This window comes from Chelmon rostratus, chromosome 24 (genome assembly GCF_017976325.1).
Source record: "Chelmon rostratus isolate fCheRos1 chromosome 24, fCheRos1.pri, whole genome shotgun sequence".
NCBI classification, from domain to species: Eukaryota; Metazoa; Chordata; class Actinopteri; order Chaetodontiformes; family Chaetodontidae; genus Chelmon; species Chelmon rostratus.
In genome coordinates this window covers 7,618,972-7,646,575 of record NC_055681.1, presented here as the reverse complement: position 1 = coordinate 7,646,575, position 27,604 = coordinate 7,618,972, and the positions used below count along the sequence as shown (strand labels likewise).

General features: G+C 40.9%; 1 protein-coding gene across 1 annotated transcript in view; it reads left to right on the top strand.

Annotated features, from left to right (window-relative positions):
- The first annotated feature begins 17,599 nt into the window (after positions 1–17,599).
- The window catches only part of ahr2 (aryl hydrocarbon receptor 2), a 64,399-nt gene continuing 54,394 nt past the window's right edge, over positions 17,600–27,604 (top strand). Inside the window, exon 1 of the mRNA XM_041966510.1 lies at positions 17,600–18,011. Within this exon, the coding sequence (XP_041822444.1) occupies positions 17,953–18,011 (59 nt within the window). The 5' untranslated portion in view covers positions 17,600–17,952. The remainder of the gene's footprint in view (positions 18,012–27,604) is intronic.

Below are 27,604 nucleotides of genomic sequence, written 5' to 3'. Positions count from 1 at the left end.
GTTTAGGATCAGGAATACCCCACCACCTCTTGGTTTGGCATGGACTTTAAGTGTGGACAAGGCACAAGACTGATCCGTGGACCGCATGTACAGCAAATCCTAACATCAGTCCACTCAGTTATAACCTGAGCAGCGGTCTGATCAGCCACATTAACTGGAAACACCTGTGTAGGTTTGAGAGGTGTTTAATCTATAGAGAAATGTGAGCCTTTCCTCATTTGTCCAACTCTGAATCCTGAGCCAAGCTAACCCTGTGTGTTACTGAGACAGTGAGAAGTCGCACATCAAGCAAGAATGGGAAGAATTTCACTTTCAATAGTTCCCAAACTCGCCGTTAAAAGAGAAGGTGACCTTGTCCAAACTTTTACCGAAAGTGCTGCAGTCATGTATAATACAAAAAACAATAGAGTTTAACAGTTTGAACATGAAATATCTTGTTTTTGTACTGTATCCATTCTGTTTTTATTTCTGTTTTGCAACTTTTGTGGAATCAGGATTTTGTACATTAGGGACTAAATATTGTTCAGTCAGTGTCCTGGAAAGTCCTGGAAAAGTAAAACCAAGGAAATTATTTGAGAGCAGAGAAAGAGAATGAAGAGAAATGTTGTCCCAAACCTCAGATTCTATTTTGAAGGGGTGACTGAGTTCATGGGAAGCCGCCGTCACATCGCTCATAATTGTGTGTGTGTGTGTGTGTGTGTGTGTGTAGGCAAGTGGTGATGTTAATCAACCCCAGATGAGCGAAGAGGCCAGACCAGCCAAGTCACTCTATGTGTGTGTGTGTGTGTGTGTGTGTGTGTGTGCGTGTGTGTGTGTATAACAGCAGTAATAACAGTCTGGGCTGACGGACTTCAGTCCAAGAGCCGGCCCCCCCAAAAGCTCGAGCCCCGGGCAGACACACATACACACACATGCACACACACACACACACACACACACACTCAGTCTGAAGTCACCACCTGAGAATGTGGGGACATGGGGGCCGAAACGGCACCTTTGCGTGCGAATGGAGCTCAGAGAGAGAGAGAGAGTGTGTGTGTGTGTTAGTGGTGGAAAGTAACTAAGTACATTGCAATGTACTTAAGTACATACTTACATAAGAAAGTATTGCAATGAAGAACAAATTCATGGTTCTACTTCTACTCCACTGCATTTTAGAGGGACATGTGTGTGTGATACTGACAGACTCAGCTCGATTGTGGCTATGAAGTTGTTGTTTCTGAACATTTCTACTTTTGCACTGAATGTAAACCCAAAAGCGACCAGTGAGTCTCGCTGCATTCAGGGTCAAACTGGGAAAAACTGCTGTATTGAGCTTGTAGTACAACATAGTAGTCGTAGTTTTTCTGTTTTGCTTTGTGATGGTGGGTAAGTGCAACATAAAGAACACAATGATGGTCAGTCAGAAACTTCTGCTTGGACTTCTTAATTGCATAAGTATTGTTGGGTTTAACTGCCTTTTCCTCTTTGTGCACATTGACCCTGAATCCCACATGACTTCATTCTTGTTTTTACCATCACTGCTTGCTCAGACCAAATAATCTACCTACATCCAGGCTGCAAACACATGCAATCATCTGACTATCTGTGTTGCCAAATCTCAATCAATGAAGTTGGTGAGTCACAAAATCACGAAATTTCACAGGAATGATGACTAAAATTACTAAAATAATGGAGATTTCCAGGTCAGGTGAGTCACAGTTTCCCACCTACACACGAACAACCAAGAAGGAACCAAGAAGGTGATGACACGAATGCTGCTTTTTTATGTACCAGTTAGTCGCCACAGCAGCATCTCTGACGTTTTTACTGTGTGCTGACAGGAGCGACAACCAAAACGGTGAAAGCAGACAGAGCTGAGGCCTGCAGCATTGTTGTGTCTTACTCAGCTCATTCTAACTGACAGATACAAAAGAGCAGAGGTTAGTCCAGATTGAATTTTTTGATTTTTGGTTACTTTTGGACTTTTGGATTGGATTAAAAGACCTTTTGTTGTTGTTGTTGTTGTTGCACCGTGAGGCCTGAGCAGCACCGGAGCCGTGAAGCACTTTCATTTCATCGTTTACCAAAAACACCAGTTTCATTTTCCAGACAGTTTTATGCTGGCCGGGAATGAGTCATCAAAACTTCAGGGTCTGGAAAGGATCGCCGCTGACGAAAACATTTCCCAGCATGCTTGGTTAGTCACATAGCAGGATGATGGATTGAAAGCTCTTCCAAATAAACACATGAAAACAAATCTCCACTTCCCAGGTCGGCAATGAGGTTTTTATTCAACCCCTATTTATCCAGGGGAGGCTGGCCGGGCACATTCACTCTTTCTCAACAATGCCGTGATTCAGTTTCATGAAGCTGCACACATTATCGTTTAGGAGCTGCCCAGTGCGACCACAGCCTTCTGCTGTCAGCTACTGGGAGCTGCCCAGTATACAACCACAGCCGGCCACTGCCACAGAGCTGTCCACCAAGCTGTCCGCCAAGCTAATTGGAAGTTAAGTGTCTTGATCCAGGGCAAAAGTGATGCTGCTCCACTTAAAGGGTCAGTTCAACCAACAACATGCATTTTCCTCCCTTTCCAGTTCTATGTGAAGCGGGGCTGTGTGATTATGGCCAGAATCAAGTGAATCATTTAAAAGGTCATATTTGAATATTGTTCTCCTTTTATTTAAAAGCTTTTTGCAAGTTTTCTAGGAAGCATGCTTGACATGATGTAGGTGGTAAAAGAGGTTAGTGGTGAGTCTGCAGACCAGTCTGAATTGTTTGTTTGCAAAGCATGGATTTCTGGTCCGTTTGAAGGTATTTCTGGATTCTTGTAAGATTTTGTTGTCAGTAGTTTGTAAGTGCAGTACTTGAGTAAATGTACTTAGCTATATTCCACCATTGCATGAGGTGAAATCTCTAATGTGGCTCTCAGCTCTGATATTGATGAGCAGTGAAGTGCGTGGGATGTATGATATCCGAGGAATGAAGTGGGAGAAGAAACTATGCAGCTCTCCATCATGTTCCTCATAAATTAACCCTTTTCTCGTCTCATTTTTCCAGAGCTGGCTGAAGAACAGAAGCTCACAGGCAAAGTTAATCTCTCAGGCGTCAGCGTGTGAACGCTCGTCTTTAAGCAAACAGAGCTGAGATAACCTCTGGACGTTTGGTGTGCAGTGGATAACATGACCGTCCTGGAAGTGCATCGGAGAAGAAGAGGAAGAAGAAGAAGAAGAAGAGGAAGAGGAGGAGGAAGGAGGAGAAGAAGAGGAGGAGGATGAGGGTGAGCAAGAAAAAGAAGAAAAAGAAAGAGAAGACAAAGGAGAAGGAGAAAAGAAGAAGAAGAAAAGCAGAAGAAGAGGAAGAGCAAGAGCAATAAGAAGAAGAAGAGGAGGAGGAAGGAGAAGCAGAAAAGAAGAAGAAGAAGAAGAGGAGGAGTGCAAAGAAAAAGAAAGAGAAGAACAAGAAGAAAAAGAGGAAGAGGAAGAAGAACAAGAAAAAAAAGAGGAAGAACAAGAGGAAGAAGAAGGGAAGGGGAAGAAGAAGGGAAAGAAGAAGAGGAAGAAAAACCTTTCTGAGGTTTCTCCAGTATCTCTATCATGGCCTCATAAATTCGCCACAATCACCAAACAACATTTCCTCGCACTTTTCATGGAAAACCGCCAGAATCTGCTGCAGCTTCTTTATCGTTTACTCTGAACCCTGAAAGATCCACAGCAACAAAGCTGCCCAGGTGAATCTGACAGGTAAAAGTCTTTGAATGAATGAATAAAGAGAATAACATCATAAAAATGAATCCAGCTTTGTAAAATTAGTGATGACTGATATTTATTTCTACTCCCTCCTGAAACTGTGTGTTCAGCCTTTTCTGGGTCAACTCTGCCTGAAGTTTAATAAGCCTGCACCGAAACATGAATCCAGGAAATAGCCATATGCTGCACTCTAAAGTACTTTCACCATCCTGATTTCAATAAACCTGTGATCTTGTGTAAAACACAAATAAAACAGAAGGTGATCATTTGCTAAACCTGTTTGACATATTCTCAATTGAAAACAGTACAAAGACAATATATTGAATGTTTTATGTCATGCAGGTTTATTGATTTTTGTAAATATGGATTACTCAAACAACACCTGTTTGGATCATTCCACAGGTAAGCAGGTTGATTGGTAACAGGTGATACTATCATGACTGGGGATGAAAGGAGCATCCTGGAAAGGCTGCAAAGGATGGAGCGACGTTCGCCACTTTGCGAACACATGGTTGGATGAAGGATGTTACTGCATGGGCTCAGAAACACTTTGTCAAACTGTTGTCAGTGAACAAATGATTACTGAATTCTGCTTTTCTTCACACGGCTGCGGGAAAGCTCGGCTCAGCTGGGCTTCGACTGCTGAGATGATGTTGCATCTGTAGAAATATTGCAATAAGTGCAAGAAATGAGCGCACAATATACAGAGGAAGGGGGAAGTAGCAATACTTTTACGAACCACTCAGCGCCCACCCCTCGCGTTTTGCTCTCACCCCAGACGCTCTCTCTTAAACTTTTATCAGGCCCTTCTGATGTGTTTTATTTCCAGTACAGATCCCAATTAGTCAAAAAAAAAGAAAAAAAAGAAAAAAGAAAAAAGTGGGAGCTACTGTTAAGCTGCCTGGGTAAGTACTGATGTCTTGCACTGCATTTGATTTGTTTGCATTTTGTGTAACCGCTTGCAGTTAAATTTCTCTCTTCATGCAACAAATACAATAATAAAACACTCAAACGCTTGTGTGTTGAAAAAGTGGGAAAAGTCCTGGCCTCATTTCCGTTTAATCCCTCCAGCCCACACTGAAGCTATGAAAGGCATCGAGCACGAGGCAGCATATGAACCACAATAAATGTTTTTTATGACCATGTAGTCAATTCTGTTTAAAGGCATATTTAACAAATAATAGAAATGTCCTATAGCAAGAAACAGATGGGTTACATGAGCCGAGCGCATGATTCCCAACAGTCTGTGTTCAATTCTCCCGCTAACATCAATGCTTTCTTAAAATTTTTAATGATAAGTTTCCATTTATTCAGCTGCATAGTTGTGTTGCTGTTGTTGTTGACAGCTTAGTGTTTTTACTTCATCGTGTTTTGTGGACGAGCTCGGGGAGTATTCATGTGGGCCGGAATAAGCTGGGTCCTTTGGGTTTTCCTTCTGCTGATGTTGTGGAAAATAAATGGATGTACAGTCAACAACAAAGCTTTGTTTTTCTGCTAGTCGCTATTAGTTGATATGTGTACTGAACTGAGGTTGGAAAGTTGCAGATTAGTTGTTTCTGCATTGATTCTCATGGCTGCAAATGTCCTCTGTGCAGATGTAGGACCTCAGTAACGACGCATGTAAACATGTGAACGAGGCCTCGGCCTTCCCTCCAGTCGCTCCAGACTCAGACCACCATTATAAAAGGTGCACTGATAAAAGTGTTGACACCTCGAACAGCGAGGTCAGATATTTGTTCCGTTCATTTTTAGTCGTGACTTCAGAGCAGCAACGTCCTCCAAATCAAACGTTCAACGACACATACAAGTGTTTTATTCCACTTTCACATCTCACACTGCTCTGGTTCAGGTTCGGTTAGGCTTATAACAGCGCATAACAGCGTGGTTAGGTTAAGGGAAACGTTGGTTTGAGTTAAAAATGACTACTTTGTTCAGGTCAGGGGGACCTTCGTCATCCTGGTTACAATAATAACCATCTGCTTGAGGTTAGGCAAGAACCTTATTTGACTGTTGGTTGGTAACGGGAAACAAACAGCAGTCACACATGTTGGGTCCTGAATGAAATATCTCAACTAATGGATGGATGGACTTCATTTCATGACTTCTCTGACTTTTCCAGGAGCGCTGCCATGAGGTTCAGATCTTTGGGCTTCAATGAAATGCCTCGACGTCTATACGGCGGCGCTTTTATGCAACGTCAACAATTTACACGTGGTAAACATTGTAGAGAAGACCAGCACATACAGGTGGTTCGCAAACATCATGGTTGCACCTCTTTTTGGAAAGAAAACCGAAGATCCTTAGTTTTGTGACCTTGCCTGAACCTGATCGTGATAATTTAAGGTTGATCAGTCAGTTGTTATATCCCTTCAGTCTTCCTCCACCCAAGTGGATCAATGACCTGTCACAGTGGCCACACATGTGGTTAGGTAGCATGTGTTGTCTGTAAATAACCAACCTGCTAGCAGCCAACTGGCTTGTCTGAGATAGTTGTTGGAGATGACAGTCACTGTTTACTGATGCTGTTGATGCTGACGATTGTTTGTAGTTTCACTCATGCCAACATTTATCTGAAATCTCGGTTCTTTCCCCGAAAAAGGACGCATGTTAGCATGCTAGCATTAGCATTTAGCTGTGCAGCCTCACTTACTTTGTCTTTTTTCCTTGTTAAGCCGTTTCAGCCATTTCAACACAGGGTTTGTGATCACATCCGCCCATACAAACACACACTGAAACACAAGCAAAACCAGCACAGATCCGCAGAGACATCACATCACTGACACATGCACTCATCTTCAGATTCCTCCACTGTGACAAATGAACTTTAATCGTCTCCGGAGCGGCTGAGGACCGTAGGAGGGCGAAGCTTTATTTATTTGAACTCCTGATTTGTGATCTCTCTGCACGTTGCTGCTGACAGGACGGCAGAAAAATGCTCCCACTTCAAACAGCTCAGAGGGAGCGGACGGCTGCGTGGGCCGCCGAGCTGCCGGCAAGTCATCCGTCTTTTGAAGCGCTGTGACCCCCTCATGCAAAAGCTCAAGATGGGACAAATGGGGAGTCTCATTCCAACCTGAGACATCCACCAGCTGAAAAATGCAACACCTGCTTCTACCAAAGCCAATATAAGGACAATATTTTTTAAAGGAAAGCCAAAACCACTGTCCTCTTCTGAGTGGTTGCTTGTCTCACTGTAGGTTTAACTCACATATCAACAAACTGGTGCAGCTCTTTAAATCTTATCCTTAACACTCACAATCAACTTACACAACCAAAGCATATATTTCTATGATAGTGATTAAATGTGTGTTAATCAAGAGAATCAAAGCATCTCATTTAAGCTTAAACTTATACAACTGTGTTGTTTCCTTGTTTGTGTCGAACACATGTGCCTTCAATTTCAACAACCTGGGTTAAATTCCCAAATCATGAAAGCAGGTTTTCAACTGAGAGGAACAATAACAATTTTGGCAATGCTTTGTTCTTTTTTAAACTATCACTGAAGCTTTTGACCAAATATCTGGAAGTGCCAAACTCAGACCGAACTTTTAACTGGCAGTTCCTGAAGTGTTTTGAGTCTGAGATTGCTGCTTTTTTCACATAATCTCATCAATTGAGTGAATTAATTGACCAACAATGACAAACCAACTAACTGGAATACACTGGTGGGGTAAAGTAAAGCTAAACCTGAAGACATGTTACTTCAAATGTAAATAATTGACTCTATAAATAAATGAATATGCCATTAAATGCTGAAAATAAATGTATGCATTTATCTATTTATAAATGTGACATAAAGTGACATTTCTGTTTTTATTTGCTTCTGTATTTATTGACATTGGTATTAGTTAACCTATTTATTTACTGGGTCTTTGATTTATTTCTTTATTCATTTTGGATTTTGGTTGTTTCGGTCCTCTGCACAGATGCTTGTAATGCACACATTCAGGCCAGATTTATGAGAATATCGTCCTCTGAAACAAACTGTTGGACAGACAAAGCTATGATACCTTCAGAGTCCCTGCATTATAAAGGTATAACATGATGATTTGAATATGTTGCGTTTAAGATTTGTGTGCAACGAAGATCAAAGGTACATCCAAAGTCATGTGCAGCCTGATAACTCTTCCCCCAAACAAATTGCTAACAAGCTCACTGTGCACCACAAGAGCTGGTTTTAATGAGCGGTAATGTTCAGCTGTGTGAGTGTGTGGTATAAATAGGAACAGAGGTTTTCTGAGGCTGTTGGGTTAAAGTACAGGGTAGGAGGCTGTTAGGTCAGAGGTCCAGACGATTTCATGACAGGGAAACGACTGGCAGCACTATAGTCGATCTGTCGTCTTCGTGGGAGGGCAAAAACGTATTTTTATTTAGTCTGAAGCAAGGAAGCTGTCAGGAAGGTGATATAATTTCACTTATTTCTGCGCTGCAGATCATCATGAGTTTCCTTAAAGCAGGCATCTTTGTGTTGGCAGTGCACTCTTGAAAAATGGGAAAAATGTTTGTTAGAAACTGGAGCTGGAAATCTTTGTTACTGTCTACCGACGACAGGAATTAAACATGGTCCAAGATGTTTTTTGCAAAATGACTGCAGTCCGTTGAGTTGCATTAAGCACATTTTTACTGCCATTACAAGAAAGACTTAGATTGGTGAGCTCACAGTACATTCAACACAGCATGTTAAACATTATAGTCAAATTAATTATTATTATTCCAAACAATAATACAACAATAAAAAGTCAAAGAGCCTACAGTCATAGCAGCTCTAGTCGCTTAAATGCTAACATGCTCACAATGGCAACGCCAACATGCTGTTGTTTGGCAGGTACAATGTTTACCCTGTTCACCAGCTTGGTCGTTAAATATTCGTACACTACCTTTCATTCAGGAATTGCAGCTCAAAATGCTTCACAAGACAGAAATCACATGCACCAAGTGAGGGCTTCACATGGAAAAGACAGAATGGACATAAAAACAGATTAAAAAAATGAATGTCAAATAAGGTGGAGAAAAAAAACAATGATAAATAAAAAAATATAGGTAAAAGAAATGACACATAATGCATAAAATCAGGTAAAATACAACAATTTAAAGGAAGTGCAGCAGTGAGTGAGTAATACATTTGGATGCAACTTGCTTTGGAGTCAGGCTACGGTTATATAAAACATTATGTGTTTTTTAATACTTTATCTTTCAGATGTTATTAACATGCCTGGTTATTGAATACCGGTGGCATTTCTTTTAGGATTATGGGACTTTTCAGACAGATGTGAATTTCTGCAGCCTAATCCTGTCAATAATGACTAATATCTGGAGGTCATGAAAACAAGATCCCAAACAAGTCAGAGTGACTCATCAGTTCACATCTGACACAGGAAGAGCAAAGATGCTGTGTCATCATTGGAGCGCTGAATTGTTGTTCTCCAGCTTTAATCTTTATCCTATAGTGAGCCTCTCAGAGCTGAACCTCAAGCTCCTGCAGCTTCTCAGCTCTCTGCTTTCTAATGTGAAATCATGTGAAGTGAGATTCAAGCTGTCAAGCTGACTGTGAAAACTCCTTCAGGTGTTTGGTGAGAGGTTTCAGGACATCAAAAGTAAACAAACAACAACCTCCCTCCCCTCCAGATCTATGATCTGTGTATACATCTGGAGGATTTTCCCCTTTTGAGGTGACATGCACTGCGGCGTCATGCATCTCTGTTTGTTGTTTTCAAAACTGACTCTTGCAAGGATGTTCAGGACAGACTGACCTAAACTTGGAAAACCACCTGCGCGTACCATCTTCACCATCAGCATCTGACAACAGACCAGTAGTTTGATATAGGTGTTTATGGTTTAATATGGCCGTCGAAGGATGTTCTAAAACTCAATGCTTTAAACGCTTTGATCTAAACTGCACTTCCTGGATCATGTTTTGTGTCTCACTGGTACTTTAAAGACACTAATGCAGCACCCTGCATTGTTTCTTTTGGCAAGCTGTGAGCACAACATTGACATATCGTCACCTTTTAAGTTGATTCTGTGAATTTGTTGCTCATCCTGCAGGTACGGAGCAACCTGTTGGGCCGCCATCTTTGTCCAGGTTATTATTAGAATAAAAAACCCTAAATCTGCTCTGTTTCCTGTTTTATTTGCACAAAAACTCAATAAACCACCTGGACAAATGTCTAATTTTTACACAATGAGCATTTCACTGAGAATTTCAGTAAAGTTCAATTAAATTTCTCTCACTTCAAGCTTTTTCCCACCAGAGAAACTCAGCTTGCAGGCAGGAGTTTCCAGTGGTAAACACATGGTAACAGCATCTTATAAAAAACAATAAAACCACAGTAAATAAACTATAAATACACAATAAAACAAGCCACAAACTGCCGGAAGATACAGGCACAATTTACAAACATCAGCTGATAAGAACAGAACAGAAAAAAACATAACTTTCTGGCACAAAAGCCTCATAAAGGTGTGAGACATTGCATCATTTAATGTGCAAAGTGTTCTGAGTAATTGCAGTAAATACAGTAAATAATTGTGTTTCCTTAACTCCTCAGTTTGAAGGTCAAATAGGGGCAGGAAGGAGGTGGTTTCCTCTTTCGGATAAGTGATTAACGCTGTAAAAAAAAATGCAAAGCTAGACAAAAGAAGAACACCATTACTGAGCTGCATTGTTTATTGTTGTTTGCAGCTAAATCACATGATTTAGTGATTTTCTCAATTGAAACTTAATATGGAGGTCAATGATTTGATGCTCCTGTTTAGGGTTAGAAGGTTTTATATTGGTGCTAATGAAGCCCTTTTTAGGTAAACTTGCTTGCTGGGCCAAGATGGGTTTCCTTAATTCCCGGACTTTTTAAAGATGCAAGAAACCGTCTTCAAAAACACACTCGGTTCAGGTTCAACCACATCACATGCAAAGGTATCAAACTTTGTTGTTTAAAGTCACTTTTAAGGTGCAAATGCTGGAACAAATGCACTTCAAATTTACACACAGTCGAAAGAAATGTGATGAAGGCATCAAAAACCACTTAAATGGGTACAAACAGGAAATCTCCTGAATTCCAGTGATGGAAAGTGTTTTTAATTCCTTACTTCCACAGTTTGATACAAACCAACCACTCACCCTTCTTGTCTGGCCCAGTCGCATCCAAACTCACCAACATCTGCCACCAATTTACCAGAACACGCCTGCCGGATGCGACTATTAACCAGAGCTGCAGCCTGCCATGTCTCCTCCAGCTGCACGGCTTTCACCACTAACCAGGCCTGAAGGATGAGCCACAGGTCCGAGCTCTTCCAGACCGGCCTGACATGGAAAATAACATGACTGCAGTAGGCCTGTAATTTCAAATGGCTGTGACCTTTAATCATATCTTGATCTACATCCTTTATTCCTGCGACTGTCAGTGGCGTGATGCTAATTTGAGAGCTCTTATGTCTGAAAGTTTCAACCCGTTCGCTGTCAAAGCGCCAAGACCGAGCAGACGGAAGCGTGTCTGTGAAACCAGAAAACAGTCAAAAATACATTAAATAATGTTATTTTTATGTATGACCAGCTTTGAAATATGAGGCTTGATGGAGTTAATCTGCATCAAATGTGGACAAAAACATGTGGATACCTGAACTTTATACCATAGGTGATAGTTGAATGCCTAATTCAATTCATGAGTGAGATCCAACACTGATGTTGGGCGATCAGATCTGGTTCTTGTTGGATGGGGCTGAGGTCAGGTTTCTGTGCAAGGCCTCCACTCCAAACTGAGAAAACCTTTTCTTTACGGAGTTTGCTTTGTGCAGGGAGACACTGACATGTTGAAACAGGAAAGACACAAACACAAACTGCTTGCATGAAGCTGGAAGAACATTGTCTAAAATATTACTGAATGCTGTAGCATTAAGATTGGAGTTGGTGGAGAACAAAAACAGAGCTAAAAGCAGAGTGAGTGTTGGCAGCCTTGCTCAGATATGTTAAATTTGTATGTTTTATGCATATCATATCAACGTTCATGTATATGAGCTGAGACCACAGACTGTATAAAACATGGACGTAGTCTCTGTAACGTCACCCAAAGGTTCCTGAAGAACCACTGTGAAGCTCAGTGACAGCAACTTAAGCCATGACTGAGCCTGACTCCGCCAAAGTCCTGGCTAATGTGAAAATGGGCAAAGAGGTGGAGCATGGGTGGAGCTGAAGGTGGCTAAATGAAGGCTGATTGCTGACACCAAGTGGCTTGCACTTAATTATGCATAGCTTTAAACCTTAGTTGTTTTTTGTACCAGGCTGCAAACATGTATATTTCTGCTCTAAAATTGAGCATTTTAATATGGGAGTCTATGGGAATTGACTCGTGTTTGGTGGCAGCCTCAAGTGGCCATTTGAAAAACTGCAATTTTTGACATTTCTCACACTGGCTTAATTTTTTTTTAGCCCAGGAGGCTTTGATCTCGCCAAGCAGCAGACCAGGTCATTTCAAGCCAAAACACGATATCTTGTTAACTTTAACCAAGCGTTCTTTTGTGCCTCAACCTAAGCAGATTTTAACCACAGTGTTGTCACAACATGAACGTAAAGAAATATAAAGTTTCAACATATCTGCAGTTTGCAGAAATGTATAATGCCACCATTTATTCTGGCGACTGGGTTGAGATTGGATTCATCAGGTGGACACAAACACGTCTCTAAATGAATGATCATGTTGCTCTAAAACTGCTGCTTTTATTGAGGAGTTGAATTTCAACTAAACTTCACATTAAAAGTCGTCAGATGTGGTTGACTTTGACTGAGAAGCTGCTTTTAGCGTTTTCTGTTATCCAGGACTGTTTCCTCATAAACTCCAGAGTTTTTTTATGTTTCGCTATAAAGATCACATTCTTCATTTAACTGGAGGAATTTGTGATAATGCTTTATTTTATGGGGCTGAAATATTTCCACTAACTTTCCTACTTTGTAATTTGGTACTAATTACATGGAGAATAAAGACAGCGTTCAGTTGTTGCACTTTCAATTAATTAATCAGAGTTTCAGTTGGCTGTAAGGTTAATTGATTTCACGTTATCTGTAGTTCTGATTACTTTGTCAGTACTCCTATAAAGATTTTTAGGACCAGCAAGTTGTTAATAAAGTTTACATGATCATCTGTGAAGAACTGTTTTTTTTTGTCACATCATCTAAAGTACAGTTAAACCTGGGGTTTATTTTGTTAAATTTACACTTATTGCTCTATGATCTAACAATGTGCATTACATTTATTTGATTTATTCACTGCAAAGGCATGGCAACCAAACCACATGTTCAAATAGTCATATTTAGGATGTGGTCAAAAAAAAAAAGCATAAACTTGAAGCTCTTTTTCCTGATGCAGAAATGTGAGTGAACACTCCTCTTCTTAATGAATAATGAGGTGCTGTTGAGCAAGGCACTATTCATGCAGTATGTGGCCCTCCTTCACTTCAAACACAGCTTAAAAAACATGACTGAACAGAAAGTTCACAAGTTGTAGTCAGAGTTTGGGAGCGCGTTTACTGCTGTGTAAATGCCACCTCTGCATGTCGCAATAAAACGCTGCAGCAGCCTGCGGTGGCACAGTGGAAAGTTACCGCAGCTCTTCAGCCTGTTTTGGTGCTGCCAAATATATAAAGTGGTGCAGTTTAGTCATGGAGCATGCTAATGATGAGGAACAACGGCTGCTGGCTTCCTAACCCCCTCTGCTTTCTGTACACTTAATCCCAAACAACAAAAAAAACAGCCGTTTCTTTAATTCAACTGCTGCAGCTGAAAAGTTGCGATTAGACTAAAAAACACTAAAAAACTTGTGATTCATAGTCATGCCAAAGACTTCAGTTACCTATTATCTTTTAAAAAGCACTATAATTTGTTTTAATCACCCACTATAAATCATTTTGTGGATGTCTCAATTAAGAGCAACAACTGCGCAGCTCCATTAGCGTTTTGGGATCACACAGCTATTAAATTCAAACTTTGCAGGCACAAATCAATCTGCCATCCTCAGAATTGTGGCATTTAAAGTCAGAAACACAGAGCTGCAGAAACAGAAAAGGCTGTGGCTCTTTAAAAGCTCCTCATTAAGAAAAGTGAGTGAGCGCGGCTGCCAGGCGCTGCGGGTCCGAGCCAAGCTGTGTTAAAATGGGGTGTATTTTAAACAAAGGTTGCACTTTAATAGGGCCAGAGGGTGGCATATCGCAGATAGCTGCTGACTTGTTTCTGCCATGTTTGTGTTTAAAACAACGTCCTGCCATAGCAACATGGATGCCCCCCCCTCCTGATGCCAGCCAAACTGGAACTGTTTTATATGCACAGCATCACAAATGAGAAGTAAATTTTAACTACAGGGAAGAAAAAAAGAATAAAATGGTTTTACATCAGTCTGCCCATCATCATCATCATTATCATCACAAGGTGAAGGAATAAATGAGCTTGTAACCCGAAGGTTGAATAATATATCATAAAAAGTGGAATATTAAATGAAAAGTGATGGCCCTATAATTCATAGTGAAAGACCCTTCCAATGAAAATCAAGTTTTAACCTTGTTAGCATGTCCATGTGGGGTTTTTTAATGTGCTGAAAGACATATAATGTGTGAAATAAGCTGTCCACGCAATTGCTGAGTATGTCCACCACTGAACTGCAGTGAGCCTGTTCACACCTGTCATTAACATGCACCAGCCGAGACAAATCGCCATTCTCACCTGTGTCTATCATGCGTCTTCAAGGCTCCAGCTGACCACCTGTGTTCAGGTCAAAGGTCAAAGGCCTCTGTGGCTAGCAGCTAGCTAAGAAAACAAAGTTACATAGAAAGTAACATACATGCTGGGGTTTTTCTAACTGTTGAGATGGGTAGGACAACGTCATTTGTGACTTGCAAGTGAGCTCCGGACAAGACAAAAAAGGAACTTCATACATTAATTTGTATTAAATCCAATGACCACAGAGCATACTAAGGGGCTGGTGCAGAAAACTGTGCTAATTGCAAAAGGCCATCAACATCCCCAAAGCTCTGGCAGTCTTTACAAAGTATCTCTTAAACTGCATCTTTCAATTAGTATGGATGCAGTGCACACAGCTTGTGTGAATTAAAGCCAGCTGAGAGATTGTTGCTGTGTCATTATTTGTCCTCCATGAAACTGGAAGAGGTTGAAGGATCATCTGTCTGTCATGCACATCATCCAGGCCACCACTGATGTGATTTTACTGAAACTTTGGGGAAAGAAGAATGTCTTTACCCAGCTCTTGCAGTTTCAGAGCTGCAGTGATGCACCGTAAGAGCTGTCTTTACCGCCTGCACAAAATCTTTCATGACTCATATTTACAACATAATTAAATTGGCCAAAAGGGGTGCTACAGCTTCCGTTCACAGTTTATGCTAGCTTGTTTATTTGTCACTAATTTAAAGGTCTCCACATTATACCTGCGAAAGCTGTGGCTGTCGCTTTCAATTTCTAAAATAAACGAAAATATGACTGAAGAGCCTGAAACGGATTTTCTCTTCATTCTCCCACTGCAGCACAGAGCAGCTCTGAACTTCTTGGTCTGAACTTCAAACACCAAATAAAGGTCCAGCTTGTTTTTCATGCTCCTTCTCGTCATTATTTCCGTCCAGAAGAATCCGGATGCGTGACAGTTCATATTTACAACTGTGATCTTGGAAGTCAGCAGCATGTTACACAACTTGAACTGAGAAGCCACAAATGAAAAATGACAAAAAAAAGTTCCAGTTTACTTTATGGCCGACAGATGTTGTGTAGGAACAATTCTGACTGCATCGATGAAGCCTTTGATTTTGAGATTTTTATTTTCAATCTGAAGTTGGGACGCAAGAACTGAATTTTTGTGCCTTTGGGTAAGGTAAATTTGGTTCCCGGCATGCCGGAGCAAGTCCCTTACCAAGAACAAAAACACCATGGTGTGTCATGCTGACACTGGCTGCATTGAACACAATGAACCCTTCAAAGTCATGACCCTGTAAAACCTGGTTCACCTCACGCTGGAATAGAGTAGGAGGACACGGTGACTGACTGCCAAAAGACCGAAACATTGGATAAATATGTACATGCGCCTTGGCTGTGCCATGGCATAATGTATGAACCTTTGCCAGTACAGGCAGAGGCAAATCAACATGGGACAGAAACTGAACCCTCACCTGTAGATAGCCACCCATGCAGCTGGAGTAATGAATTTACAGTTTGTGCAGCCAAATCATGTGTTTTTACAATGTCAACAAAAATGTGACTAATGATAGACATTGTTTTCACCAGATGTGACAGTGTAATCCTGGGAAAATCTCCTAAATATCAGTGTCTCAGAGAAAGCTTTTGTGTTGACCACCAGCTATTTCAAGGCTATATAATCATACTTGAAGTTTCATAAGACATGTCCCAATTCAGTGTCTGGATCCCATAGGGGACAGTCTGTCCATTGGAGGACATGGAAGCCAGACAGATCCTGCATGTCTTGCTAAAATGTACAGTAATTCAATGAGAAAAGGTTGTCAGGTTGTCCTCATCAGCTCACAATATTTCAGTTTCCCCTGAAGTTGCCCTCCAGCAGGTGATAAAGTGGTAAAGAACTGGGGCAAATGTCTTCACACATGAGAATACGTCCATACTAGGCCAGCTAAAATGAAAATGCATCTTTTAATATCCACTCTGTGGTGCCATGTTTCACACCAGAAAACTGAGCCTTCCCATTGGTGTCCCAGTGGGTACTTTCATTATGTAGATACCCTACTGCCCGAAATTTGCACGAAGCACAGTGCGAAAAGCAGGTATTTGGCACCTTTATTATGGGGCCAGAAATCAAGAGACTCACCAGTACTCCTGTATCGGCCCGAAGGTTTCTGTGTCGCAAAACACAATTTTATTTATGAATGTGCAAGGCAAAATCAACCAAAACAATAAAGTGCTGTCATTCCTGACCTTAACCGACACAAGATAAAATTTACTGGTGGATACTGAAGGACTGGGAGATACTGAGCTCTCTTGAAATAAACCAGCTGTGTCCTCCTCATTCAAGCAAAAGGATGGAGCACGTCTTGCCCACTGGGGGACATGTTATGATGTTAACATTCTCTCTTAATTCATTTATTTCTCAATGTAAATGGCATCATTAACAGTAAATGTATGTCTTTATTTTGATTTGTTGTCAATGTCTTGATGTAAATAGATTAGTCAGTATTATAGTCAATGTATTTGCTTATTTGAATGAATTGCAATACCTGTAAATAGATTTAGACAGAGAATAGATTTATTAACACTAGCAAATCTGTTATTATTATTGTTATTCTTATTATTATTATTACTACTACTAGTACGAGTATTGTTATTTTATGATAATAATCCGCATAATCAACACCATTATCATAATAGTAATAATAACAGTTATAATAATAATTATAGATTGAGTATAGCGTGAATCCAAATCTATCTAGTCTATTTACAATGAATTTAAATAAATAGAGACATTTACTATAATATTGATGAATCTATTTAAATTGTTAGGAGTAGTCTTATCATTATTATCAATAACAAAATCAATAATATTAATACCAACTTATTTTCTATGTAAACACAAAAATACAAAAACTATTTTCATACTGTAATATAATACGATGAAAAGGCCCTCCTTAAGGTCTGCCCGGTTTGAGTGCAGTTTTCCAGTCATTCTTCGTCTGCGGTGTCAGTCTCAATTGGCCCACATTCGGACTACCTTAAATATTTCTGCTCTCGCGTTCACACACACACGCACGCACGCACGCACGCAGACAAACCGCGACGGGAACGCGCGACAGGAACGCGCGGCGGCAGCGGCAGCGGCGGCAGCAGCAGCCCTGTCAAATCACAACGGGGGTGACGCACAGGCGGAGGAGTTGCATAAAAATCCTCAGAGTGTTTTTCAGGCTCATTTTAACGTATTAAGGTCACGGTACTCGCGGTTCAGCGGCGGGGACCTACTCAAACGTCAGGATTATGAAAAGTTGTGATAGTTTGTAACGTCTGGAGGTCATTTGGAGTAGCGAAACACAGCAAAAAGTAGTTTCAGCTCAGAGGCGCACGAGACTATCCGACGACTAACGTGCGGGGGATTTTACCAATCGTTTTCAACTTGACTTTGTCGTTTTTCGAGGGATGCGAGTCTGTTGGACCTGTTAATGTGTATAGAAAACTCGGGATAAAGCCACCTTTTCTCACCTTGTTTGCTCTGAATTCAGCATGCTGGCGAACACGGCGCTATACGCGGCGAAGAAACGGAAGAAGCCGGTCCAGAAAATGTAAGTTAGCGCCATAAACACACTCAGATCCCTGGAAGTTTACGGCAATATCCCTGCAGTATCTTATAGTGTGTATGGGGTATTCAGTGGTTTTATTGTACTTACCGATCTTGTTTTCTCTATGGTATGTCTATGATATTCAGACGATATTACTGAAGGCACTTAGAATGTGTCTGGTGACCCTGTTGAACTCTCTGTTGTGCTTTTAATGAAGTATTACCCTAACAGAGTGGTGCTTCCGTAGTGATTTTATAACGGCCTTGACACATATAGCTTAAAGACAAAAAGTCTGGCATTGATTGCTTTTTGATGCTTTTATTGCACTGTTTTTTATCTGTTTTTATGTGTTGTTTTTATTACAAAAGCATTCCTACAGGTAATACTTTGCACATTGTATGCACTGGATGTTGTTCTTTTTTTCGGTGGTTACAGCTGTCTAAACACCTCCAGACTAGTCAGTCAGTCTGCATTGCAGCCTGGGTTACATGGTAATAAGAGTGGAGTAGGTTATAAGTTGTACACAGCGTTTGCAATAGTAGCTATATTGTCCTTAGTTGAATCCATAAGGCCATAAAGTCTATTTTCCCTGCTTGTGGTTATGCAGCGTTCGGCCAGCCAGACCGAGGTAATGTTAAGAGCTCAAGCCCAACAACACTGCAGGCCTATCCTGCATGGAAAATAAAGAAAACTGTGGCTTCAGTATTATTTAAATCTAATTATACCATCTGAGACAGCTGGGCTTCTCAGACTGATTCATGCAAATGGTCTCTGTGCTCTAAAACTGCAGAAACTCATTGAACTTATTACTTTTGTCCCCAATGTCAATGTACTGAATTGGAATTTATTATTTATACTGAGTTTTTGTTTGAGTGTACTCTGTAGGTGGGGAGGTTAACAGTGGAGTGAGTGAATCCCCACATCAGTAAAACTGTCACATCACCTTCTTATGATTCCATTTTTGAGTGAAACAGGTATTTATTTAGACTCCCATACATCTTGTTGCCTCCTGGAACCCCTCTCTAGGACCCGTGGGTGGCCCCAGACCACAATTTATGAACCATTGCAGCAACGGAAAACCATTCTACAGGGTTGTGTGTACAATAGAAAAATGCTTTTTGCACAAGGAGAGAAACTTTTTACTACATTTCAAGCATAATTTGGATAGCAACGTTTTAATGGTTCTCTAAGAAACTCTTTATCAGTGTTGTTTTCTCTGGCACTGCGATGCACTGATTTCTCACAGGACTTTGTACTTTTGTGCTGTGTGAAAAACAATGCCAATCATGATTTCTCTGGATCTTTCAGAACCCCTTCAAGCACCTCTGGGTGGTCTCTGGACCCCATTTGAAGCAAGTGCTTTATACTGGAGCAAATAAAGACAGTGGTTCCTTAGGGTTGCACCATAACAGAACCCTTTTGACTCTACGATGAAACTGCAAATCTGACAAGTCCCTATGGAAAGATTACAGACTCCACAGTACTGTAAAGAACTCTTCTGAAGGGCACAACATACTCAACACAAAACTAAACACAGATCAGAATAGATCCTTAATCGTTAAGAATTGACCTTTCAATGGAAGGAACCCTTAAAATGGTCCTGTGCTCCTTCTCCTGTAAAGCCCTAAAATCTTTCTTCATAAACACTAAATGTGCTGGAATGATTCTGCTCAAATGGTTCTTCATAGACGCGTAATGATGCTATGAAGACTGGTGCTGTACTATGCACAAACGTTCTTGTTGTGAAGAACTATTCCGAAGAGTTTTCCATAGCATTGTGTCAGCGGTGGACAGATAGTAGATTTTTAAAGGCTGATATAACAATCATAGTTTGCAGCAGATTGAAGATCACATCACAGAAGCTTTCTAGGTAATTAGGCGTTTATTAGGGGAAAGCACCATGCTGAAATAGTTCATTGAAGATCCTTTGTGGTGCTATAAAGAACCTTTTAGAGAAGTTCTTTCAAGCATCCTTCATGTTACTGTAATTTACCTTTTTTGGCAGTGCTTTATGGGACAACAAGCTTGAATAGTTCATTGCTGATCCATTAACTTTACTATTAAGAACTGTTCAAAGCTGCTTTCTAAAGCACAATGCTTCAAGAACTTCACAGAGACCTTTAATGGTGCTGGAAAGAACCCTCTCAAGAAATAATCTGAAACACCATGCAAAATGGTTCTTCTAAGCCTTAACCCTTTTATAGAGACCCCTCATAGTGCCTTCGGATAGGTTCTCTAAAGCACCATGCTGCAAAGTTTTTTCCCGAACCCTTCATGGTGATATAAAGAACCCTTTGAGAACACAAGAGCTGCTCTAAGCCACACTGTCTTCCTCACTGTGATTTTTACCAGTTTGTGATTTTTAACTTTAACAAGCCAGACGGGAGTGTTAACTGCTCCATACAGAACCACAGGCCAGAGCAGAGAACCACGGCAGAACCCTGCCAGAACCGTGGTTTCAGTGTGTGTGTGGTACTACCTGCATTAATCATAATCAGGACGTGGAGAGAGAGCGCTCTCACGCAATGTTTCCACGAGGGAGGAGGGAGGGAGGGAGGATGGCGTAATCTGAGACTCTCTCTCTTTTTTTTCCTCCTCCTCCTCTGACTGCCACAACATACTTTTTTCCTGTCTTTCCTTCTGTCTCTCTGTGTGTTTTTTGGGGGGTTGTTTCTTTCCTCCCTCCCTCAACACAAATTAACATAGTTCTGTGTCACGCAAACGGTTACATAAGTCTGCCATGTTCTCTCGACTTGGTTTTTAGGAAAAGTTGCTCTCAGGGAGTTAATCTTTCTTTGTCTTTTTTCTTTGAAAATGCAGTTGGTGGAGTGTGTTATTTGTGTGTGTGTGTGTGTGTGAGAGAGAGCGAGAGACAGAGATAAAGAGTCTGTTAAACCCAAAGACAGGTCCAGAGGTGGCGGTACAGCATTCTACCCTGAGGCAGTTTACCTTCATGTTTACACTGTGTTCTAAAGCCAGAGCATTTAAATGTATGGTAATTTCTGTCTCTGTGTGCGAGAAGGAAAGCGAGACTATTCAGCTTCACAGAAGTGATGAAACTTGATAAGGGTTGATACATGGCCAAAAGCATGTGAGCATTACACCCATGTGTGATAGCTGAACACGTCTTTCCAAAACCATGTGCATTAATCTGCTCCTGTAACAGCCTCCACTCTTCTGGTTTCAGTCTTTCCACCAGTTGTTGGAGCCTGTCTGCAGAAGTTTGCTCCCATTCAACCACAGGAGCGTTAGTGAGGTCCAACACTGATGTTGGGTGATAAGGTCTGGCTCACAGTCAGCGTTCCAGTTCATGTCAAAGGTGTTGGATGGTTTTGGGGTTCGGGATGGGTTCCAGTAGCCGCTTCCATTTTGGATCTGGGTCCAAGTTCATAAAATACCCGGCTTACTTAAGATCCGTGGCCAATGAATTCCCGTCATGCACAGTCTCTCTTAGATAGTCTCCTCTGCCTCTTACTGACACTGTCGGCATGCAAAGAAGAAAAAAAACCAGGTGATATATACAAACATGCAAACTAATGTTGGATCGCCTAAACTAAAGTTAAAGTCTGGATACACGCAACCAAAGTTAGCAAAAGCAACGCAATTGCCAAATGCGATATTAGCCGGGGGGTCCTCATGACAAAGCAGGGAACAACCCTCGTTTAATTATTTATCTACTGTCCATAATGTAAAAATAAAGACTTAAACATGTACAAAAGGATGAGTACATTGCAGGTGTTGCACTGTATTCTGTGACCCGGAGCAGTGGAAGAACTATTTCAGTGCAATGTCAAATGCATCTGCATCTGTAGCACAGCTCCCTCAGTGAGGAGCGATGGCTGTTTTTCCTCCAAGCTAAAGTAAAAATGAGTCAGGATGGGGTTAATGAATGTCACACAGCAGTGACTAAAGATGTGGTGAAACCTTTCAACACAGTAGCATGGCTGTAGATCTTCAGGTACGATGCTGAGTGAAATAGAAACAGATTTTTTCAGTAAGTTGTGTTCCTTCCTTACCAAACAAACTAACACTAAAAGCAAGGCTTCAGAAGTTGTGTATGGATTTGAAACTGGATTCCGAGTTTGGATTCAGTAAAATGCTATCGAACCCCATTTCCAGTCGAGCTCAGGGCTCTGACAAAGCTCTTTGTCTTTGGAGCTTTCAGATCAGTTTTAAAGCAACACCCGCATGTGTGCAAGAAAAAAAAGAAAGCTGCTCTGGACAGAAACATCTGCCAAAATCATGTAATGTACTTGAAGTAGACATGCCCCTTGTCCCTTGTTATGATTGGTTGGATGTTTTAAGGAGTGCCGCAGAGTCGACAAACTTTATGAAAAGAAACATAAAGCCGGCATTTTTCCACAGTGGTATTCCGTTACGACAGTAAAATATGGAAGATGCGTGTACTTGTGATTGTATATATTCAGCATTTGCTTGCAGATGAATTCAGATGATTTCCGTTTGACAGCAAAAAAAGGGGCGACTGGAGCAAGAATGGTCATATGATTACTGCTGGTCAGGTGCTTTTGTTTTGGCCAGAGGTCATGCTGATTGGTGTGTGATGTGTTGCTGACCGGCTCGCTACAGTAGACATACTGTTTCTCTTTCGACTGACATGTGACAGACATCAGTCTCCCAGCTTTCGTTTCCCAGACATTATGACACCAGTAAGCTTCAAATCACAGTGATGCAACTGAGCTGCTGCACAGTTGTTTTTATCTATGGTTCTATTGTGTGAGTATTTTGATGATTTATGGGTGAATAAATGAAGCCTTAGAAACTTTGATTTCAATCAACAGAATAAACTCAGAAATGCATGAACAAAAGACTTTCAATTGCAATTTTTATTACATTCTTATTCCTAAATTATTCAACACATGTACCACACTAAGCACTGTTGGAGCTGCTCACAGTAGTAGGTCCATGCTTTGCAGCTCACGAGTTGTAGGTCGTCAGACACATCGGCTGGTTCCACATTAATCTGTGTAGCAAATATGTTCAGTTCCTTTTGTTTACTTTTCAGATCATGAAACCTCTAGCCAAGCGCCTGAAGGAGTTTTCACAGCCGCCGGCAGATTCAGATGTTGTAGCAACTTTTGTTCTTGCAGAGCAGGAACATGCTCAGTGTTTCCTCTTTCCAGTTGACACAATTTAATCTCACTTGAAATGATTTCGCATTTGGAGATGCGAGATGCGAGAAGCTGCTAGAGCCTGACGTTTAGCTCTGAGAGGTGCTTAATGAAATTAAACAGGAGGTAAACATACATTGCTGATTTTGCTTAACTAGTGTAGAAACATGTGGCGCATTGGCAGAGACTCTCAGCTCCCAAAGTATCGGCTCTGGTATCGACTTCCTGAGCCTGATATCGGTGGAGCTCCGATGCTCCTCTTGTGCTCTTTTTTTCCCCCTGTATCATAACATCAGCAGGGAACAGACGCCAACATCGTATTTAGTTTCTTTTGTTCTGCAAAGGTGTCGTTGCCCCGTCGGAGACAAAGTGCCTTTGTGTGAACACAGGGGAGTGTTTCTTCAAGTCCAACAAACCCCCACACTCTCTCTCACACACACTCATATACACACACCCCTTCCAGGACAGATTTGGTAGATAAAGCTTGAAGTAACAACACCGGCTGCTCATTGTTCTTGCAGGGAGTTGTGCCCTCAGGAATGCAGCGATAGCCATCTCGCCTCGATTTCAGATATGTCCTGTTCTGGAGTATTATTGGAAACAGATGTCTTATTTGCGGGAGGGAGGGCTTCGTCAGGGCCAATGTCCACATTTTACACATTTATGTTACAGTCACAGTTTAGGCAGTCAGCGCACAACTTTTCCCTCAGAGAAGAGCTTTTAACAGCTGGAAAAGGTCATCGACATCACAAGAAAGTATTTTAGTGTAAAATCATACTTTTGCAAGTAAAAAAATCCATCTTCATATTCCTCTTTGGTATTTTTGTAACACATCGGCCGTTACATTTACAGTTATTGATATTAATATATTTTACAGCACAGATTGATAAATGAAGTCCACATACTGCGAGCCTTACAGCTCCACAAGCAACCTGTTTCATGTACACTTTTTTGTTCAACACTCTACGAAAACCTCGAACACTAAGCTTCTTCAACTTCAATGTGCAATGAAACCCTCACGAGTAAGAAGCCAAAACTTTATCAGTATAACTGTTCAACAAGTGTAAACATGTAAACATGTAGAAAAGCGGTATTTCCATCTGCTATGAGTGCAGTCTCCATCACATCACACAAGCACCGTTCTGTTAACCCTCTATGGTACGCACTATGATCCCAGTTGGTAAAAAAATGTTTGTGGTGTTTGTCCTCATTCTCTGGTTCATAGTCTTCATCCGTCTCACTGTCTTCATCACTCTCACTCTGCTGTGTTTCCAGCAGCTCATTTTCCTCGTCACTAAATTCTTTGTCATCTTCACTATCATCTAGTGGGAGGGCTAGTTCAGCTTTTTTCCACGATGTACCATAAAAAAAATTGCATTCATTCTATAAATGGAAGCAAGATGTGTCAAATATCATTATATGCAATGTGGAAAGGACTCACAAAGTGCATTTTTATAGTTTATAGACTATACAAGATCAGTTTACACCAATGCAATTGCAAAGCAGGCCTATAACTAAATACAAATTATCAACGTGCCAGGATAGCAATCCATAATGGTATGGTGTTGCCATATGGCAACGTACACATTTTTGACATTTTCTGTTATTTATTGATCGAGTACAATGCAAGAAACTACATAATAATGAACTTAACTCACCTATTGTTGAGTGTATATTTTTTCCCTGTTGAAAAACTTCAAAAAAACACTTTTTCTGTTGAATTTTTATGAGTCAAATGGTGAGGCTCCTCCCGTCGATGATGTCTGCAGAAAAGGGTTTCAAAATGCCCTCCAGAAAGTAATATGACAAATTTAAACACTGCTATTGGTTTACTTAGAACCCCACCTCTTTTTTAATGCATTGCATTGCATAATTTGGGATGTATTATCTGTGTGTAGAAGGCTTAAAATGGGGTTGTTGCCGTGTCGCTCCTAATAAGACCCATCCCTCTGTGGTTGATATTTTTTTTATTTGGGCCACCAAAAATGTATTTTGGCACCAAATTTAGGTGCTTGGTGGCTGTGGGGCCAGTGCATAAAAACATTGGCATCTAGAAGGCTGCTCTTACATCCATATTTTGGTTCTTTTAGTGGGAAGTTGGTTGCTAGAATTAACCAGTGTTTTGTTTTTGGTTGCATTCGTCCGGGCAGTAGAGGTTTTGTCTCTTTGGAGATTTCCTATTTGCTTGTATTGTAAGGTGCTTTGTTGTCCTGAGCACTGGGCGAGCAACAAGAAAAGTTACAGTTACTATGTCACCAAAATTAAAAGTCATTTATGGTAAGAAGGTTTTGCTCCTTTTTGTCCTACTTTGGGTTGTTTTTCTGAACTATAAAATACAACATTTGCTTGCTGCATATTAGCAAATACCCGCTCCAAAGGTGTATTTATTGTTGCTGAAGTGGTTTGTGTTGGTCAGTGTTTCTGCATCTTCAGCCTGCACATTTTGACATCTGAAGGTACCAGTAATCAGGAGGTCAAAGGGTCGAAGCCACAGTGCCAAGAAAGTATGCAGTTATGCAGGTGCACACACACAGTGAGAGTTATTCATGCACGCGCACACACATGCACACACAGTTAGCTTCACGATTGGCCTCACTTGACCCAAAATCCCCAGTGGAGCCATCAGCAGGAACATCTGAACCTGATTTAACTTGAGAACCAGCAGACATGCAGCTGCTCTGTGTGAGACCGACCTGAAACTGGAGGGTCACAGGTTCCACTCCCACAACAACCAAATGCTCGGCTAAAGTGTTCTCGAGCAAGATGCCGAAACCTGACCTGCTGAGTTCAAAGTCTTTGTCATTTAATTTGATTAATGTTTTGGTTCCCAGAGCCAGAGGTGATGTCTTTGAATAGCTGTGGAAATAATAAGCCAATCATTTCAGCTTTGTTGTGTGTGTGCTCATTGGCAGCAGGTTGTGAGGCTTTAGCACTAATATTTATATGCATTTTAGTTGTCTTTCAGAGTGAATTCTCTGTAACAATTACAATATAAATATCAAATGTGTGCAATGAAAGCATGAAAGTTATTCAGTTTGCGAACAGAATGGTATCAAATCAAGGTCGACTTACTAGCTTTTTGCGGAGCTCACGGCCATCTTCACCAGCAGTTTGCTCACACATGAAGCTAGATCTGTCTGCATGCAAGCTTGGATTTGATTTCATCCACTTTACACTTTAAGTACTTGTCCATGTTCGCTCACAAGTTAAAGTATGTGGACCATGAGCTGGGATTGTGTTGTTAGATTCCTATTTCCAAGTTTCAGACTTAACACAGCGCGTCTAAATAAGATGAAGAAAAATATCGGCTGTTTTGGAGAAATCTTGACACTGCCTGCCTTGCTGAAGGGCAGACAGAAGTAATTCCTCCATGCTGCAGATCTGATTCAGCATCCTTTCTGCCTTATGCTGCAAAAACTGCTTCACTTTCATTTTACAGCATTGTTTTGCAGATATTGTTGTTGGGTAACATAGATAAGAATCATTGAGCAGAACTTGTTTCTATTCTGACAACAGTTTTTTGATGAGCTTAACTGACTGAAAGAGAAGTCTCTTCTTGTTCTCTGTGCTGATTTTGAAATTCATGGCTATGAATAAAACTGAGAGGTTTGGAAAAGTGATTCAAATTGGTGTAAACGAGAGGCATCTCTGAAGCAGGTCTAAGGTGCTCCATGGCTTCACACCTTCTCTGGGAAAAAGAAAAGCCCCTCTGTACAGCTGAGGTCTGGTTTGAGTTACAGATGAGAGGCTGCAGGGTTTAACGACGGTCACCAGAGTTCAGTTACAGATACAGACCTGCAGCGATCAGGCTTTATTTACCTCTTTACACAAGTTAAAACAACAAAACAGACTGCCTTATCCATCCAGTGTGAGGAGCAGAAGCGATGAATTTTTACTTTACCGTCCCTTTTTTTAATAGCACATGCTGCTGTGCTCAGGTAGATATAGATATGCAAATATTATGAGGCTGAAGCTGGCAGATACAAATGCAGAGTAGGAAGCTGTTTATTGAGCATTGAAACATTGTCACATACATTTACTGTTTCAAAAATGAAGAATGTGTGAAAGGACAGGATTACAGAGTGTGAAATATAAATAATTATTTCCTCATCAAGTAATATTGAGGTTAACTTCTGTTTAATAATTAGGATCTATTTGGTCTGTTGCTTGTTGTATTTCACAAACAGTCCACACTCCTAATATATTAATTTCACTATATACATATATGACGACAAGACAAGACAAACACCAAGTCCACACATTTTAGAAGGCGGTGGGATAGAAGACTGCTTTTAAGTGAATTACATTGTAGCTAAATGAAATCATAAAATAGACAAAGTAAATCAAACGTCTTGTCAGGTTTTCCAGTCTGTTTTTCTGCCTTTGATCTGTGATCAGGCTGGAAGAGTCAGTCCTACTATGCTGGTATATTTTATCCCCAGACCAACTCTAGTAAAGTAAGCTGTA